This window comes from Maniola hyperantus, chromosome 10, assembly GCF_902806685.2.
Source record: "Maniola hyperantus chromosome 10, iAphHyp1.2, whole genome shotgun sequence".
NCBI lineage: Eukaryota > Metazoa > Arthropoda > Insecta > Lepidoptera > Nymphalidae > Maniola > Maniola hyperantus.
The window spans coordinates 1,511,981-1,532,797 of record NC_048545.1 but is presented as its reverse complement, the minus strand read 5'-3'; the positions used below and the strand labels follow the sequence as shown (position 1 = coordinate 1,532,797).

The 20,817-nt window shown below is 36.7% G+C and overlaps 1 protein-coding gene across 1 annotated transcript in view; it reads right to left on the bottom strand.

Annotated features, from left to right (window-relative positions):
- Window positions 1–1,402: 1,402 nt before the first annotated feature.
- The window catches only part of LOC117986003 (chymotrypsin-like elastase family member 2A), a 28,861-nt gene continuing 9,446 nt past the window's right edge, over window positions 1,403–20,817 (bottom strand). The window contains exons 2-6 of the mRNA XM_034972806.2: window positions 9,511–9,620; window positions 9,150–9,256; window positions 8,351–8,490; window positions 6,929–7,641; window positions 1,403–2,412 (exon numbers count right to left, since the gene is read on the bottom strand). Coding sequence (XP_034828697.1) covers window positions 2,251–2,412; window positions 6,929–7,641; window positions 8,351–8,490; window positions 9,150–9,256; window positions 9,511–9,620 — 1,232 coding nt within the window. The 3' untranslated portion in view covers window positions 1,403–2,250. The remainder of the gene's footprint in view (window positions 2,413–6,928; window positions 7,642–8,350; window positions 8,491–9,149; window positions 9,257–9,510; window positions 9,621–20,817) is intronic.

Genomic DNA, 20,817 nt, shown 5'->3' with positions numbered 1-20,817 from the left:
TTTATGTAATCTGAAAATTCTAATCTGAACTTGCTCAATTAAAAGTAAGATGTTTTCCTGTTTTTTGAAAATCTGTAAGTACATTCGTAGTACATATTTCACTGACCATTTGTACATCAAACTGAACATCGTCACTGACATTTACGGCCACCACACCGCTCAAACACTAAAGCTAATATTTGATTTACATGATGACAATAACTGGGCCAACTGACTTGGAATTTCTAGTACAGTTACCCACATACTACTGTCATCGCATAAACCGGCAAAAACACCTCTATGTCGCAACAGGGGTAACTCTGTTGCGACATAACATTCATGGAAAACTTTTACTATAAATTTTCCTAATTTTATTCAATAGTTCCATCTATTATTATAAGAACTTTGAATGTATCTAACTGTAACTTAAGTAATAATATGTTATCTGTGCCCTCTAATACGAGCATTATTTATTTTTCGATAGCAAAATTTTTAACGCCAGCGCAAGTCAGTGCGACATTGAGGCATGCCACAGGGCATGTTATGTAATAATTTAAAATGCAACAAGAATCATCGGCAGACTGTCATATCGAATGTTCCTATTCTACAGCACGATGTTGTCTCGGCATAAAATAGACAGCAGCAATTATTAGTATTGCCATTTGTAGCATGCCGTATTGTCGCATGTAGTTGCTTACTCCGGCGTACATCAGCCTTAAATCGATAAGTAACTTAAGCCTGAAATGCACGCATTTTGTGTGATTCCTGCCGTGTGCTTTTTGTATTGCCGTATTTTTTGGGATAATTTGTAATGTTTATTTAACATAATTATTAATTACAAGGTATTATAGTATTTCAAGTATTCCCTAATATAATAATCAATGTGATATTACTTTTAAATAATTATAACCTACGTACTTAGTAAGATTTAATTTTAAGCCCTGTAAATATCTAGACTGAAGGTGTATTGTAAATAAAAGGATATTTTAGACAATAAATTATTTGTTTTATTTTATAATGTACAGTTTTCCCCTAATTAAAATTATTTTAATCTTAACCAAGGTAGACTTTGAGCTGCGCGATCGCAACACTCAGTACAGTACGCGACAGAAAGTATTGTACATCGGCCATTAGAATGACATTTCGGCTTTGTAGAGCGTTGTCTCTGTCACTCATACATATCTATATGACGTTTTATCGGTCTCAACGACAGAGACAATGCTCTACAGATCTGCTATCTCCTTCTAAAGGTCGATGTACATTACTTTCTGCCGCGTACTGTACCTACCTACTTACGAGTATTGCAAGTAACATAACAGACTAGAAATAATATTTACACCAAATGGTAATCAAAACATAAATACTAACTAATGGTGTTCCTACACAGAAGTTGTATACTTAAAGTTAAAAGAAAATTTTATATAAAAACAGTATGCAAGAAAAATAATAATATACAAGAATGTGACAAGAATAGTAGATAATATTTAAATTGCTCTGATAAATTAAGAGAGATTTTTTTAATATGAGAGGTTATTTTTTAACTCAAAAATTCAAATTCAATAATTCATGTCAACTTTTTTAAATTAACTTGATTTGATTTTAGACATACCTACTTAATAAATATAAATTTAATAATAATTAAAATGAGTTCCAACGGTTCAGAGAGTGAAATGGAGATTGATTGTACTCCACCAGATTTAAGATCAGAAGCCAAATTGGCAATGGAAAACCTGCTTCCAGCGAAGTCAAAAGAAAAATAGATGAAAGTACCTATTTGAAAATTTTATGAGTTGGAAAAACGAGAAAAAAGTGAACATTTTCTCCGAAACAGTATTTTTGGCGTATTTTAATGAGATTGCTAAAACTAAAAAGCCATCTACATTATGCATTCCCTGCATTCTTTTGAGAAAAGCACTATAATTATATGCCTCGGCGGGAACTGGCAATTGCCTGTCTCGTATTTAGTGAAGCTCATGCTCGACCTGCAATTGCTTATTTCCCGGCCTTTGCAATAATGTACTATTTATTTGGGACGATAGCGCACAGTTTACAGTTATACAAAACACAAAAATTAATAACACAGTAAAAATTAATCTGGCATAAACCCGAATGCGTGTCTGTGGCGCAAAACTGTACCAAAAAAGGGGAATTGCCTCAGCGTAATTTAGTTTAGTTTAGACATTGTGTACAAGAGAATCGGCCCTATTATGTAGTTAACCACAAAATAAGCTTAGAATCATTCATTATCATTTTCCTATGAAACCAAATGTCTCAGCTAGCGTAAATATGAGCGTAGATCCACGAGACGTAATGCGCCACATTGGTGTACACATCCGGGACACCCATCCTCGCGCAGCCGGACCCGAAGGACGTTAACCCTCGCAACTCCCAGCGACCGCCGGTCCTGCACTGAAGGGGACCACCGCTGTCACCCTGAAATTAACAAATAAAAATTTTTTTTACAAAAAAAATAAAAACCGACTTCGTTACATAAACACTAAAAATTGAAAAATAATTTAATTTATTACCGAATATATTATGTATACAAGAGTTAATATAGTTCCCTAATAATACTTTTTGGTGCCGGTGCCAATTAGCTTTAGCTGCGCGAATCGTCTAGATATTATATATAGAATAAATTAAATTATTTTTCAATTTTTAGTGTTTATGTAACGAAGTCGGTTTTTATTTTTTTTGTAAAAAATTTTTATTTCACAATTTTTAGTGGCCCCATGAAATTATGCTATGACTGGTTAAAAATCTACTGTTTACTAAGCTATTACACTGATCGCGAGCAATTTACTCTTATCCGTTGAGGAGTTCCAGTATCTATCTTCGAAGATGTTCATCAGATCTTCACCAAATTGAAATGGGACCAACTTTGAAGTATACCCTTTCAAACAAAAAAACAATTTTCAAAATCGGTCCAGGCGTTTTTGAGTAATCGGGGAACATACATAAAAAAAAAAAAAAAAAAAAAAAAAAGATTCCGACGAATTGAGAACCTCCTCCTTTTTTTGAAGTCGGTTAAAAATAAGAAAAGATTAAAGAATAGAGAAGAATGAAGATTTAAGAATAAATAATAAAGAATATACATCTACGGGATGTACTAGCTATCTCTGTACCAAATTTCGTTAGAATCGGTTAAACGGCTAACCTAACCGGCTCGTTAGAAAGCCTGGAGCACCGCAGAGACGTTAGCTATCTATGCGTGTTCTATCGCCTTTTTAATGGGCAGTGCTCTGAAGAGCTTTTTGACCTCATTCCACCCTCATTTTTCTACAACCGCACCGCGCGCCACCGTAAGGAATTTCACCCTCACCACCTGGGTGTCTGGTGCACTTCGACCGTCCGCTGTGCCAGATCCTTCTTTCCATGTACATGCAAACTGTGGAACCAACTTCCATCGGCGGTGTTCCCACTAGATTACAACATTGGGTTATTCAAGGGGCGGACCAATAAATTCCTAAAAGGCCGGCAATGCATCGGCGGTTCCTCTGGTGCTGCAAATGTTCATGGGCGGCGGTAGTCACTTAACATCAGGTGACCCGCCTGCTCGTTTGCTCGCTATATCTATTTAAAAAAAACGGATTAGCCGTGTATAAAGAAACCCAGGAATAAAGAAGGCGTGAAAAGATAACAGACAGACAAACAGACAAACGTCTTTTCGGGAGAAAAAAGTATTTTTATTTCGAAACACTTCGAAGAAAAACTTGCACTTTGCCCGGTATTTTATAAACGTTCCCATGTCAGTTTCTACAGTTGTCAGTTGCTATCACGAACGGAACATCACTTTCGGTTACATTCTGTATTACGTAGCCGTTCCTTATCATCCATCACTCTTATTGGCACAATCAAATACTGAGTAACATTTAATTGACACTTAAGAGATCGTGATCTTATGAATTTAAAGGTGAACACCCATTTGTCCGCAGCGAAGGTGCCGCATGTAACGAATTTTCTGATGGAATCTTTACTTATAATTAAAACTGTAACCGGTCCAATACGGCATTTGACAACTAGTCAAATCAGTGACTTTTTATCAAACGTCAAAACGCGCACTTAATATGCGATATTCTATGAAATACTGACGTCAGATAAGAATGACGTACTTTTTTAGTTTAATCGATAATTGAAAATGGTTATTACACTTAAAACTAAACAAAGGACGTGGATTTTACGTATTTTGGGAGACCCTCTATTTAATAATCACTGAGAAATAATTTATTTTGAATGTAGTCAAATACCCAATACTGTACATTTAAGATATTTTGAATAATTTGTTTTGAAAGCAGTGACTTCATGATTGAACTCAATGTCCTAACTCTTCAAACCTGATGATGCAGCTAGGGTACTCCTAAGGCATAGGTATTCAGGTACTGTTGATTGTGAAATAATATTGTAGATGACAAACATAGACACCTTTATTGTACTCCAAGTCCCAACTCTTCAATACTGATGCGGAATACGGAACGTACTGCACTCCTAAGCTTATGGGTTTTTAGGAACTGTTGATGGTGAATTTATATTATAGGTAGCCATTTAAAGACTGGAGAGTGACACAGGCTACTTTAATCCCGGAAAATCAAGGAGTTCCCTAGAGCTTTTAAAAAACCTACCATCAGCTAGCCTAAATATATAAAAGCTAAATGACTAACTGACTGATCTATCAACGCACAGCTCAAACTACTGGACGGATCGGGTTGCAATTAGGCCTGCAGGTAGCTATCATAACGTAGACGCAAACAAATAATTTTGGAAAATTCAACCCTCAAAGGGGTAAAATAAGGGTTTGAAGTTTGTGTAGTTGTGTTTGTGTGTTGTGTAATCCTTTTCGCTGACCGGGATCCTGATAAGATCTGTGATGCATTGCAGACGGATTTCAACACCCTGACCATGTGGTGTCACGATGCGGGTTTAGTTCTTAATGTCAAAAAAACCAAATTAATTCACATCAAATCAGCCTATCTAAAATATCTCCTCTTTAAAAAAATTATAGCTCACGATCATGTCTGTCTACACAGTGATAATCTGAACTGTTGTAATTGCCCTTCGATTGAGCTAGTCGACCGCTATACCTATCTCGGTCTCACCATTGACTGTAAATTCAACTGGGGTTTGCACATAGATTATGTATGTAATAAACTAAGGCAATTTCTCGCTAATATAATTGTCTTGAATCGACGGATTCCATTTAAAACCAAATTAATGCTATATAACTCGTTTGCTCTAACCTACGTACAATATGGTCTCAGTAGCTACGGTCGAACTTATAAAACTTACCTCAATAATATATATAAGTTACAGTTAAGAATTTTAAAAACTATTGTCTCTAGTTCCATTAAATCGAAATACGACGGCAATGAACTAGGGCTATTTAAACATTGTAAAACATTACCCGTTCAGGAACAGTTTAAATGCTCATTACTAAAGGAGGAGTTCTTCAACGAGAAGATACTCCGAAAAATAGAACATCCTGTACAGACGCGTGTGATGACGGCTAACCGCCTGCACACTACGCGCGCTAACAATACTTACGGCGAGCGAACCACCGCGTACTTGGTTCCGCGATTCATAAATGAACTACCTCCAACGCTGATTAAAAAAATAGATATTAAAAACATTAAGTATAAATTAAAAGAATATTTTTTAGCAAAGTTAGATGGCTGAGTCTTTTGTGTCTATGTAGATTATATAATTATTTATATTAGTGCTAATCCTATTCACCTAATAAATTTAATAAACCTACTCACGATTATAATATTATGTTACATACTTACGTGATTCTTCGCGTTATATACCTACTGTAGATTATTTCTTTTAAGTAATGAGTTAATAGGTATCTTCGTTGCAGATAGGCACCGAGGACAAACCTCTGTGGTTTTTTCGGTGTTTTTAGTTTAAGCTTTTATTTGTATGTATTTTTATTTGATAATAAATAAATAAAAAAAAAAAAAAAAGTCCATGTGGATAAAGTAGCGGGTATAAGCCAGCCATATATAGCCAGTTATAACAAAAGTGCGCACAGAGTGGTCGAATGTGCATCTACCTTTAAACTACTTAAGGAATAATCTAGACTGCTGTTCATCCTAATATTACAAATATACGATCACAGATAAGAAATAATGATTTGTTTAATTATTGCATTTAAAATGTCTTAATTCGAAAGTTACAGATGTGGCAATCAGTGTTTTAACTTTTAATAGATACCTACCTGTCGATTTAAAAATTTCTGGGAATCAAATCACGTAATGGAACATAATAACTTAATAATAAGTTCTTTTACTTTCAATTGTTTTAACTGAAAAAACTGTACCCATTAGGCACTAAAATGTATGAGTACTTAAATAAATTTCTTTACTAGAGTTAGAGCCGATTTTCCGCCGAGTTTCTTGCTTGTTTTTCTCGGTAGGAAAGACATTTTGATCTAGTGCCATCAGCCGTGGTAGGTGCATTTTACGGTTCAAAAGTACTTGCAGAAGTTTATTTGAATAAAGAATATTTCTATTTTATTCTATTTGATTAATTGTTTGCCGAACCAAAGTAACATTAGTTTATCGCCAACTATATCACTTTCATATGTACAATTGTACAATAATGTATGTTTTTCATAATTTCTTTGTTAAATTTTACTAACCTTTGGGTTGCCTTTAAAAGTTTCCTTTAGTATAAGGCCTGCGGCTTTACGCCCCAGCATAATTTGTTTTTCTTCTTGTTTTTATACATTGTTTTGTTGCCGTAAAGTACCTTTAGTTTGTTTTTATTCAATTGGATTTTAATTATATTATAATTTCAATTATCGTCTAATGAAAAATCATCGTTCTTATGTTTTCCTTGGTAAGGATATAATTCTGAAACTTCTTGGGCCCACATTATTATATAATATATAAACTTTATGATACAAATAAATATCTACTTTTTAATACCCGAATGTTCATGTAATACTTACCACACAGGCACCTGTACTGCCATCTGTACTCCCCGCGCAAAGATGTCCATCATTCAACGGCAAAGTCAACGAATATCTATCTCTGCAAAGTTGCAAAGGCAGCACTGGAACTTCTGCTTCCAACAAAACATCAGTCAAAGTACCATTCGTTTGTTCCCTTCCCCATCCAGTCGCATAACATTCATCTTTGAAGTCTATACCATTATTGTAATCTATAAATGGATCTATTTCTTCACCAAACATCAGTTTTTTATCACTTCTTTTATAATTATTACTTTCATGTTTAGATTTGTCTTTAGTAACTTTAGTTTTGATAAGTTTGACTACGCTATCTAATGAAGCGCTATCATATACAGCATCTCTATTTTTCTTTTCATTATCTTCCCTACTCGATTCTTCATCGTTCTTTCTTTCTGTCGGTCTGTTGTCGTTAGAAACTCTTACATTGTATCTTGTGTTTTTATGGTTTTTATTCCCTTTCCCTGAGAAAACGTTTTTGGTTAGATTATTGAGCTTTTCTAAATATTTTGCTGCGGTATTGGGGTTAGGTCTGGGTGGTCTTGCTTTTCTTTTTATTTCGCTTTCAGGTCTCCTGTAGAATGAAGTGCTTCTCTCTGTGTTGTGGATGATAGGTGGTTCGTATGGAGGCAAGCAAATAGCTCGGATACGGCTGCCGGGACTGACGTCAGCGGATCTTATCATCTTCATCAGAGCTGGAATTATGAATGGATCAGAATTAAATAACATTGTATCGCGTCATACGATCAAAAATTTTATAAACCAGATGGACAGTTGATTTTACTTTACTAAATTCTAACACTGATACTGTCAGACAACCGGTGGATTAAAAAACAAGAAATTCACGGAATTTTTATTTATATAACGTAGCATTAAGAAAACTTTGCAATAATTTTTGGAAATTCATTAATAAATAGTACAGTGGTAAATAAGTAGTTCAGTAAAATAAAGTTCAATAGGTGCTATGGGAAGTATCTATATACGACATTTATGAAGTTAAAATCGTTGACTTTGGTATTTGGGGTTCGGTTTTCGTAAAAGTTATTTATTAAAAAAAAGTCAAAAGTAATTTATCCATAACAAGGGGCACAACAAGTGACGAATTTCCATCCGAAGCTAGTGACCTAAAGTTGCCAGAAGATTCAAGAAGGGTATCTACGTTTAACTAAATGACCCCTATTATTATTATTATTATTTATTTATTTATATCTAGTTAGAACGCCGCGGCAGTGCCACTTACACCAAATAGATGATTAATGATAAATTAAAATACAAATAAAGGTACAAAAAAGACACAAAATATAAAATACGATAAAATATTAAACTCATAAAGGATTTTTGAATGTACGCTGAGAACATTGAATGGTATATCTTAGTTGAGAGGCACAAGTGAGTTATAATTACCTATGTCATGCTGGTAATTGTGGAAGCGATGATGCAGTACTATCCTCTCTATTGGTACATAGGCACCACGCTGTTCAGCCCGATCCCACTCTCCCAGCACTGCTGTCCATAGAGCTGGTACTGGTAGGTTGAAGAGCTCACTGAAATGTTATATTGCTTTGTTAAAACAAGTATATTGTATAGGTACTCTCTTTATTTAACATCTTTCCAGCAAATTTTATCGGTAACCTATTTCTACTTAATCTACCTAGTTCTAGTCCACCCACGTAGTTCTAGATTTGGGACCACTAAATATATTTATTTTTTATAAAGAACTAGCCGATGACTGCGACTTCGTTCGCGTGGATTAAGGTTTTTAAAAAACCCGTGGCTTCCTTTGATTTTCTGAGATAAAGAATAGCTTATGTCACTCTCCTGGTTTTTAACTATAGTACTCATGCAAAAAATCACGTCAATCTGTTACTCCGTTGCGACTTGATTGAAGAACAAACCAACAAACAAACACACTTTCGTATTTATAATAAGAGTACTGATAAAAAACTTGTTCAGATTTTAATCCAAGAAGTAAGCGTATTCAATGAATAAAAGAGTCTTTTTCTCAAACGATAATATTCATCCGATTATGCTGCCAATCTTGTTTATGATTATCTTAGTTCTGTCTGTTTTAAATGAAGGTGTTTGGAAGAGAATCTTTAATTGTGAAAAGTGAACGTATAAAATGTGTTTAGATTTTCCAATATATTAAAGTGATATATCTGACAATGTGAAAAATAATTGACAAAATTGAAAAATACATTACTTATGTATGCAATGCGCGGTGGTCAAAAGCCATTGAGGGTGTATGAGGACTCCGCCGCACCAGTGACCAATCAGGCCGTAGTTTGGATGCAGCAGTTGAAGGGATACCTGGAAGATCACAACAAAATATTCAAATACTAACGTAGCAGACTATAATCTGAAGAACTTTCAAAGTCAAAGTCAAATCATTTATTGAAAATGGGGAACATTTTACTCTTATTGATGGTCAGAATTGTTAGATTTGTAAGATTGGGGATAATTAATTTTTCAAAAAAATAATTTTTCGGTCGAAAACTTAATATTTACCTCATTTGTGATGTTATACGATTTATCAAACGCTGTATAGAAAACGGTTTTTTTACCTGCCACGGCCAAGCACCTCTCTTCGACTCTCGTCCTTTTATGATGCGAAGTTGACCCACTGATCTCTCCCGAGGCTGCCTTGTATGTCTCCGTAGTGGTACTCCACATTCTGTAATAAAAAAAAAACATTTTATTCGTCATAATGGATGAGTATTGAGTACAAGTGATGAGTTACCAATTTTCTACGGTGTACCACAAGGCAATGTTTTAGGTCCGACTTTCTTTCTAGTTTTTATTGACGATCTCTGTAACCGCCGTTTACTAAACCCCAAATACTTACTATCTTTCGCAGACAGGCACCGCATGGCCTGAAGTTGAACTATGAAAAAATCGCCCAACACGGACTGGATACGGTCTTTGATTGGCTACTTTCTCGTTTTTTAACGCTTAACATCTCCAAAATGGAGTTTATTATCTATTCACGACCCTTTTCAACCAACCCATTCTGAGAGGAGCCCCGTGCTCAGTAGTAAGCCGGTGATTGACGATTATGATAATGACTATCACAAAATCTTTTCCATGTGGCATCATAAAATTTGACGTAACTTGACGTGCTTTTTTAGTTAGATCAATAACAACAAGCAAACTTAAAACTAACAGCGAACGTGGATTTTAAGAATTTTGGCATTTTGATAATTCCTAAGAAATAATTTATTTTTGACATAGGCATCAACCCAATTAACACGATTCTGCACAAACTCTAAATAAATAGGAAGCAACACGTGTAACTCACACGCCTGCGATGAACCCACAATCAGTCGCAATCACTATAATTAATATTCATAATAATTTTACACATACGGAACCACGCAGCGCACGCGACTTCACGCTTCGCGACTTTGTTGTATTAGTGAGCTACGTTTAGTAAGCTGATAGCCTAGTAGTTAGGACGTCCGCCTTCTAGTCGGAGGTCGGGGGTTCGATTCCGGGCACGCACCTCTAACTTTCGGAGTTATGTGCGTTGTAGTCTTATTATATAAAAATGAATCGCTGAATGTGTTGCTGATCGCAAATCTCGAGAACAGCTGAACCGATTACGCTTATTCTTATTTCATAATATTCCTTGAAGTACTAGGATGGTTCTTACGGAGAAATTTAAAAAATTCCTGAATAAGAATCGACTGTTAGGAGGTAAGAAGTTCGCCGGGGCAGCTAGTTTTTCATAAAAATCTGGTAGCACTGGAAACGTTAAAAAATGTTGTTTAATTAAAAATTCGACTATAGCATCGATGTAATATAATGTAGGGAAGTAGCGAGTGTCTAGATAGGTACTATAACAACGTCAAAACTAATATGCTGCTGTCATCGTGTGGGTTTCACTTTCCGAAGTGAAATATTTACTGTGACCAATGAGCCTACTGGAAGTATGGACTTCTATCGATTTTTCAATTTTTTAATATTATGTCGGTAATCGGTATTACATCGGTGTACATATTTTTTTTTTATTTAACGCCGGAAGGACAGTTTTATTAACATTTAAATTCGGTCAAGTGCGAGTCGGGCTCGCACAAGAAGGGTTCCGTACCATCATACAAGAAATAACACTTTTTAGGGTTCCGTACCTCAAATGGAAAAAAGGAACCCTTATAGGACCACTTTGTTGTCTGTCTATCCGTCTGTCGTGTAGGTATGTAAAGAAAACCTATAGGGTACTTCTCGTTGACGTAGGTAGGTCTTACAGTGCAAGTAAAGAAAAAAAAAACCGAAAACCGTGAATTTGTGGTTAAATCACAAATAAAAATTAAATATGTTTCAATTTTCAAAGTAACATAATTATTTCAAATGGGGTATCATATTATGAAAGGGCTTTACTTGCACATTCTAAAACCAATTTTTATGCATACTGGTTTTTGATTTATCGTGCAAAATACCCGAGTACGTGACCCGAGTATGGCAGGCAGGCATTATTTGTTGTAATAGTGGTAATAAAAATAGACAATAAATGTAAAAATTGCAACTCTCTTCCTATCACGGTTCACGAGATACATTCGCGTACCTTTTCGGTTAACCGATTATAGCTTTGCACCTTTTTGTCCTCTGTTAAACAAATGGTTCCAATGATATTTAAAAAAAAAAACAAAAAATATGACGTGTCTCGGATAATATCATCTACTTAGTATTAATTAAGTCTCATTATAATTTAAAAAATAAAAATAAAAACATGACCCATATTGAAATTTTTCAAAAATGTCTAGTTGGGGCATCTAACGAATGCCGAAGTACATCCAAATCTGTTTAGACATTTAAAAAACTAACATACATACATACGCGAACCCTGAAAACATTACATTATTTTTATGGGCAGTCGTGTAAAAATACATACTCAAGTCCGAAGTTTTAGTAATGCTCGTTAAATGGGTAATTGAGTAATTGCGGGCATGACATGAATAATTTATATCTCGTTACGTTATCCGCGTAACGAGTGTCACTGTGGCATAATGCGCTCGCGCATAAATCCTTTCTTCACTTCACCCTTTATTTAACTTGCAGAACACACCAAAAACAAAAAAAACAAAATCTAATGTTTTATTCAAAATCTTCTAAATCTATAAAAGGAAAAGGTGACTGACTGACTGACCGACTGACTGCCTGACTGACTGATCTTTCAACTCACAGCTCAAACTACTGGACAGATCGGGCTGAAATTTGGCATGGAGATAGCTATTATGACGTAGGCGTAGGCTAAGAAAGGATTTTTGAAAATTCAACCCCTAAGGGGGTGAAATAGGGATTTGAAATTTGTGTAGTCCACGCGGACGAAGTCGCGAGCATACGCTAGTAGGTAATAAATTACACTTTTAGATGGTCGGTTGTTGCATTAATTGTAAGATGATAATAATTATATTGGTAATAATTTTTACGCGAACTTGAAACTAAAGCTACGAGGATTCCAAACGCGCCCAGGTTTGAGAAGAGCGAATAACGAACTCAGCCGGGTATTATTTTTATTATCACCACTTTACAAAATCACTTAAACTTATTAGAACTATCACAAAGCCGTTAAGCAACTCATTCCCAAGCGTTCTTATCATTTAAATAATCCTTTGTTTAACATTGTAATAGGAAAGCTTACGTTTTATGAAAACTTTGAACTTGTTGCGAGAAATATCCAATATGTCTTCTGGAAGTTATCACGCATAGCACCAATCTTGTTGACCACTCTGAAGTACTCTGACCATCATTAGATGCGAAGAAAATCTCTTCGCACACTTCCTCGCGGCGGCCTTTGCCAAAATAGCAAGTTCACAATGGCCAGTAAAATTGTACTGTGCTATATGAGCACTGTGGGAAACTGAGTCAAGTCTTCTCATCGTCATTTCCTCAGTGCCTGAAGACGAAAGTCTTTCACCAGCGTGTTCTTCCCGTCCTCACCTATGGTGCTGAAATGTGGACACTGACAAACGGCCCTTGTTCACAAATTCAAAGTCGCTCAGCGAGATATGGAGAGGGCTATGTTAAAAGTTTCCCTCAAGGATAAGATCCGAAATCAGGAGATCCGCAGGAGAACCAAGTTCACTGACGTAGCTCAACCTATTAGCAAGGAAGTTGAATTCCAGCCAATGCCTGCGTTTCCAGAAACCTGCGTTGCGTTCATTTGTTTTAGGCTTTTAGTCTGTTACCATTTTCCAGTCCCAAACGTCTGTTGAGAATCTTCGCTTCGCTAAACTTTACAGATGTCTATTAGGTACCAAGTTGACGATGCAATCTTGACAAAAAAAATGTAAACCCCATAAAACTCCGGTTGTTTATGGTGTCGACCGCAAAGAAGTGTCACGTTTTATGGTTTTTATTAAAGAAAGCAAGTTACGCCAGAGTTTAGCGTAATTCACATAAAAATGACTTTTACAAAAAGGCAACACTGACAGAATGCTTGGTTTTATATTGTTATGCAGTTTCACTGATTTGAGTTTGGGACGTTTAGGGTTAGCACGTTTTTGACCTGGGTCCCTTATTTGCTGAAAATGACAATTTTTGATGGGTCGTATTTAACGCGGCGGCAAAGAAATAATAATAGGATCTTGAACTGTAAGTAGTAATAAAATAATGTGATTTTTTGTATAGCTGTAGTTTATGGGGCTAGAATTCATATTTATTTTTAACATCAACATCACGCTGTACTGAATAATGACGTCACAATCCGTAAACGACAATTTTTTTCAATTTTTAAACATAAAAATAGAGTAATTTCTGCGAAAGAATCGCGGGCAAATGTGCACGGCGCAGTGCATCGCTACTGTATCGCGACCTTTTTAGGGTTCCGTAGTAAACAAGGAACCCTTATAGTTTCGCCATGTCCGTCCGTCCGTCCTCGGTTAATCTCGGAGACTATTAGTGCTAGAAATCTGTAATTTGGCATGGATTAATAAGTCACGCCGACAAAGTGGTAAAATTAAATTGTGATGAATATTATTTTAGGGTAGCTCCCCTACATATAAAGTGGGGATGAATATAAGCAGTAATATGTACATACATATAATCAATTTTAAGGAAAACTATCATGGCTAAGCAGGGTTCACAGGTTAAGGAGTTATATCTGTTTTTCGAGCTTAATAATTATTGTACGTAGATATTATGAGTTGCATATTAACCATCGTCCTTTGTGGGCCTGTTTGTAGAAGTGAACCGTGAAAACCATGGAATTCAAAATATCCTCAATATTCATAAATAAAATAAAAGCACTATCCTATGTCAGCTATAATAATTGTGACTACGGAACCCTACACTGCGCGTGGCCCGCCACGCACTTGGCTGGTTTTAGGGTCTGTATTGCTACGAGCATCTCGTCGTCGCTGCAAAACGTCACCGTGGGCGATCTCCCTTAGAAGAGATTGCAGTCACGCGAAAAAACCTCAAAAAAGGTGTAAATACAATCTGATTCAGAATTAGCGGTTATCCGGAACCGGATGTTATAGTTCACGTTCACGCAAATTACGGTTTCAGTTATAATAATAAAGTTACGTAACTTTGACCGCGAAATTACGCGTTAAGTAGTGCAATTGCAGTGATAAAATATAGAATAGAATAGAATAGAACATAATGTTTTTTTATTCATGTAAACTTTTTACAAGTATTTATGAATAGCTTTAGTTTTAAGTTTGCGTAATAATTATCACCACTATATCTTACAAATCTAACACCATACCAGACCATCAATACGAGTAATTTATTACCTATTTTGAATAAATCATTTGACTTTGACTTTGAATAGTCAGGTAGTTTTAATTTACCACTGGTTCGGAGTGCCGAGAAGAATATATAATAATGACAACCGACAGTGTGCCTAATTCTGTTGTACACAATCTCTAACCTAAACTGAGTCTAAATCTATAATCCTCTCCTTTTCCACAGGGAACTTTATGAAAGAGATAGCAAATTAATTTAGACCTGTCATTTCAGTTTAATGTTATTTATATAAAAGAATTAGCTACCTTTTTGTACGAAATCTGAAACCTTTCATTATCAAAAATCGCAAATTATTAGTACGTATTAGGTACTTCCGTTTCGATTATACCTGAGATCTTCTAATTTTCTGAAACTTTTATCTATTAATTACCTACCTAAAATATGTTTTACCTAATGTAACACTTGCTTCCTTACTTAAGATATCCTTTAAACGATCTCTCGCTTAGTTCATGCGAGCAAGGTCACTAACCCGAGCTAAGACGCTAAAGAGCGCGCGAGCGAGAACCCTCACCTCGCTGCGCATTAAAATAACTAGTTAATTAATGAAGCAGGCAATCATTTTTTTACGTTTCACGGTTCCCTAAAATTAGGTTTGACAAGTTTTTCATAAAAATTGCAAATTTTACGTACCAGCGAACATGAACTTTTTTCAAAAGCTCTTGAAAATGTCGAAGAATTTCAACTTAGACATGAAAAAAATAAACCTGTAATGATTTCTTAAGTTTTCAATCGTCTATTTGTCGGTAATAATTTCGATTGCTCAACAAATTCCGGCGTGACAGACCGACGGACGGGCCGGACGGCCAATTAAGATGTCTCTGATAACAATTACTTACTTATTATATTGATTGACGCATCGATAAAATATAATAATCTGCGTCATTGAGAACTGGCGATGCGGCAAAAAAGTTAATTGTTTTTTTTATAAGAAATTCATAGTAGCCGTCTGACTAGAGCTGGGAAGTTGGTGGTTAGAAGTTTTTTTATTTTATTCAGATACAAGTTAGCCCTTGTCTGCAATCTCACCTGATGGTAAGTGATGATGCAGTCTAAGATGATAGCGGGCTAACCTGGAAGGGGTATGGCAGTTTTTATTAAACCCATACCTCTTTTGGTTTCTACACGGCATTGTACCGGAACGCTTAATCGCTTGGCGGCACAGCTTTGCCGGTAGGGTGGTAACTAGCCGCGGCCGAAGCCTACCACCAGACCAGACCAGAAATTTAGAAATTATAAAATTCCAACCCCCTGCCAGGAATCGATCCTGGGAGCTCCCATTAACAAGACCACAGCGCTTAACAATTCGCCAGGGAAGTCGTCAAACCATGGATAACCTGTGATCACGTGATAGACTATTTGGTAAGGCGCAAGCCTCCTATTCAGGAGGAAAGTTAATGATCTTCTAACTTTTAGAAGTTTTGTGCGTTTTAAACAAATAAGTATCTTTAGCTTTATCGGTGAATGAAACATCGTGAGGAAACCTGCACGCCTGAGAGTTCTCCATAATGTTCTCGAAGGTGTGTGAAGACTGCCAATCCCCACTCGGCCACCGAGGTAGACTATGGTAATTTTCTCTAATCCGTGGTGAACCCTTTTCAGTCTGAGACGTGATCCGTGCTCTGTAGTAAGCCGACAATGGGTTGATCTTGATGATGAAGGTCTACAGTCCAGGTCCTGAGGATGCTTCGGTGTCGGAGCGAAACGTGCGTCGAGTATGTTTTGGGGGATTTGTGTGGTGCTGCGTATTGCTCGTGGCTGGCTTTTCCTACATGTTTAACAGTGGGAGGGCGGGCGGTGCATATCGTATACTGCAAGTTGCTCTATACAGATTTGTCTGTTTCAGCGGATAGTAAATTAAGCTTTTGGTCCCTTATATATTGAAGATTGTTAAGGCGAGTCACCGAGGCGGGCATCGCGGCTTTGAAGTAAACCGCTTGGCAACGTTCAAATTATGTGTTTCAAACGTTAAATTTGAATTTAATAAATTATAGAAGTCCTGTTGAAAACCAAAATTTGGCAGGTTCTCTGTAGTACTTAAAGCCAAATATTTCCATATAAAAATTATTTGCCAAGTCAGAAATTTAAGTATTAAATAATTCGTTTTAGACTTTTATTTCGGCTTATTTCAAGATTTTATTTGATCGAGTGAAGTACTTCCTATTGTGTATCAAAGTAGCACATTCTTTAGACAATGTCTTTAGGTATATTGTATATTTTTAGCAAGGCCATTATTTGATAGTAAATACCTAAAACATTTGATCAAGCAAACCAGTTTTTTCCGCTTAGCCTCGGTGACTCGCCTTAATAGATTTCCCCAGTAGCTAGTCGCCAGTCGGGTACATCAAAGCATTGCCACCTCGTCAGCATCCCATCAACGGTAATGTTAACTTTCACTGCACTATTCTTAACATTATGCAATGGCTAACGATTGACGCTAATTATGATTAATCAGTCAAATTCACAGAATTCCTCTCCTTTTTAAAATGAAGTCCAAACTCCTCAAGGTGATAAATAAGAAAATCAATACTTATATGCAATTACTAGATGATACCCGCGAGTTCGTCCGTGTGGATTTAGGTTTTTAAAAATCCCGTGGGAACTCTTTTATTTTCCAGGATAAAAAGTAGCCTATTTCCTTCCCCGGGATGTTAGCTAACTCTGTACTAAAGTTCATCAAAATCGGTTAAGCTGTCGACACTTAGACCGCCCGCTGTGCCAGATCCTTTTTTCCACTTACATGTGGAATCAACTCCCTTCGTCGGTGTCCATTAGATTACAATACAACATGGGGTTATTCAAGGGGCCGACCAACAAATTCTTGAAAGGCCGGCAGCAACGCACTGGTGGTTCCTCTAGAAATAATCTGAAGAAAATCGTTTCTGTGACATTGTAAAGATCGCCTAGGTATGCCATGCAAATTGAGATGGTGAGATATGTTGTGGCCGTATGGTAATAATTAAATGCGGCAACGGTGAAAGATGTTTATTGAGAGCCGGCTTATGATCTACTCTTCTTATGCGCTAACAATACCAATAATGAAATCTTACATACTATTGTTTTAATCTTATTGCCTAACTACTTAACCTACATAATTTTGCATCACCTCTCTTTCAATCCGATGTGCAGGCAACCTACTTCGATATATTGAGTTGCATTTTTATGTTACAGCTAATATGAACATGCTACGTTTAAACTGACAATTCGTACATATTACAATGGTGATGCTCTAAAAAAACACAAAAATGGGTTCAGTAGGTATTTCAGTGAGGAATTCTAAACTTTCTCGCTGCATATCGAGATATTATCGATCAGGAGAGCAATTAGGCGAACGGAAGTCCGAGCTAGTGTTAGCGATTAGGATCTACGAAAATCACTATGTCATCGTTACTTGACCAATGCTTGAAATGTACCTATTAGGATTCCGATTCGTCAAAATTCAAAATTCAAATAATTTATTCTAAATCTTCTTTTTAGGGTTCCGTACCTCAAAAGGAAAAACGGAACCCTTATAGGATCACTTTCTTGTCTGTCTGTCTGTCTGTCTGTCCGCCTGTCGGTCAAGAAACCTACAGGGTACTTCCCGTTGACCTAGAATCATGAAATTTGGAAGGTAGGTAGATCTTATAGCTGACGTTTGGGGAAAAATCTGAAAACCGTGAATTTAGGGTTAGATCACACAAAAAAAATTAAATTGTGGTCATGAACTAATAATTGGTATTTTCAACTTTCGAAGTGAGATAACTATATCAAGTGGGGTATCATGTGAAAGGTCTTCACCTGTAAATTCTAAAACAGATTTTTATTTATTTTTATGCATCATAGTTTTTGAATTATCGTGCAAAATGTCGAAAAAATACGACTGTAGTACGGAAACCCTCATTGCGCGAGCCTGACTCGCACTTGGCCGGTTTTTTTCTATATGTATATAAAAACTAGCTTATGCCCGCGACTTCATCCTACACAATTAATTCGTGGACTACACAATTAATTCCAAACCCCTATTTTCTCCCCTTAGGGGATGAATTTTCAAAAATCCTTTCTTAGCGGATGTCTACATCATAATAGTTATCTGCATGCCAAATTTCAGCCCGATCCGTCCAGTAGTTTGAGCTATGCGTTGATAGATCAGTCAGTCAGTCAGTCACCTTTTCGTTTTATATATATTTAGATGAATCGCTGAATGTGTTGCTGATTGCAAATCTCGAGAACAGCTGAACCGAGTTCGCTAATTCTTTTTTTATAATATTCCTTGAAGTACGATGATGGTTCTTTACGGAGAGAAAAATTTTAGACTGCTAACAGTCTAATTTTTTTAAATACTTTAAACTTTTAATTTTTTTTTTAATAATTTTTTTTTTTGGAGGTACGAAGTTCGCCGGGTCAGCTAGTAAGTAATAAATTACTCTTTTTGATTGTCAGTTGTTGGATTTGTAAAATATAGTGGTGATTTATAACGAAAACTTAAAACTAAATCTACGATGGTTCCAAACGCGCCCAGGTCTGTAAAGAGACCACAACAAACTCTGCCGTGTCATCAACATCATAATTAACCCCTCGCTGCCCAGCTCACTACTGAGCACGGATCTTCTCTCAGAATGAGAAAGGGTTAAGCCATAGTCTGCCACGCTGGCCCAGTGTGGATTGACAGACTTCACAGACCGTTGCAACATTATGGAGAACTCTCAGGCATGCAGGTTTTTCTTCGCCCACCAGACCAGACCAGAAATTTAGTAATTATAAAACTCCAAACCTCTGCCAGGAATTGAACCCGTGGCCTCCCACTAATAAGGCCACAGTCCTTACCACTGCGCCAGGGAGGTCGTCGTGGAGGAGGTTCTTGCACAATGTCACTTCCACAGTCACACTGGAGTCATCACATAACAGTACGTAAGGTTTGATGCGCATTCCTGTCGAGCGCGGGTTACGTAAACCTTATAGAAAAGCCCGGGTTCCGTACACGTGTAGCGGCGTGGAATGCATTTCACTGCCTTAATTATGCCGTGCAAGTCATAGGCGGTTACGGTTTAAGGGAAATTCTAATATACCTATTACCTATAGATATACAGAGCCTCAATAGCTCAACAGGTAAAGGAGTGGACTGAAAACCGAAAGGTCGACGGCTCAAACCCCGCCCGTTGCACTATTGTCGTACCTACTCCTAGCACAAGCCTGACGCTTAGTTGGAGAGGAAAGGGGAATATTAGTCATTTAACATGGCTAATGTTACGCCACACACTTGAGCCAACCCGAGCCAATCCGAGCCAACCCGAGCCAACCTATGTGAGGCCGGCTAATCACTGCCAAGCCGGTCTATCACAGCCAATGACAGCCACTTACCGCCACTGACAACGAATCACCGCCAACCGCAGCCAAACAGCGAATCACAGCCCACCTACCGGACGCCTTCGGTAGGGATACAGCTTTAAAAAGCCATGAGAGCTCATTTCGAGAGATATTATTGTACGTAACACGGTGTCAGCAAAAACTATGCCAGTTTGTGTTCTAAATATTAGTTAATCGGTAAATTCAGTGTAAGTAGAAATTGTGACAAGTAAATCAATGCAAATTAATAGTGATATAAATAAACAGTAATAAATACATCAGTGTAAGCAAAAACTAATGTGTTGTAAATAGTATTAAATATAAATCAGTGATTATTATTGCGATGAATGATTAATAAATAAATTGGAGCGATTATACTGCTTGCTGGTTTTTATTTAACCCACTGCTTCATCTATTCTTTTTAAAAAAAACCTAATATTTTGGAGAGTGAAGCTCGGGACTTTCACAACCTTGTTCCTTAATGTACCACAAATCAGCGAGAAACCGTGAACACTGAACGTGAACTTGATTTTGCTCAAGATTTGTACATAAAATATAATACTTACTAGCTGATGCCCGCGACTTCGTCCGCGTGGAATTAGGTTTTTTAAAAATCCCGTAGGAACTCGTTGATTTTCCGGGATAAAAAGTAGCCTATGTCACTCTCCAGCTAGGTGATTCGCTAACTCAGTGTCTAACTCAGTGTAGTAGCAGTCAGTGTGTAGGTTGGTTGGTTCTACATTGCTGCTTTACTGGGTGGTAGTAAAATATATTTTCGTAGAAAACTTTCAACGGATTAA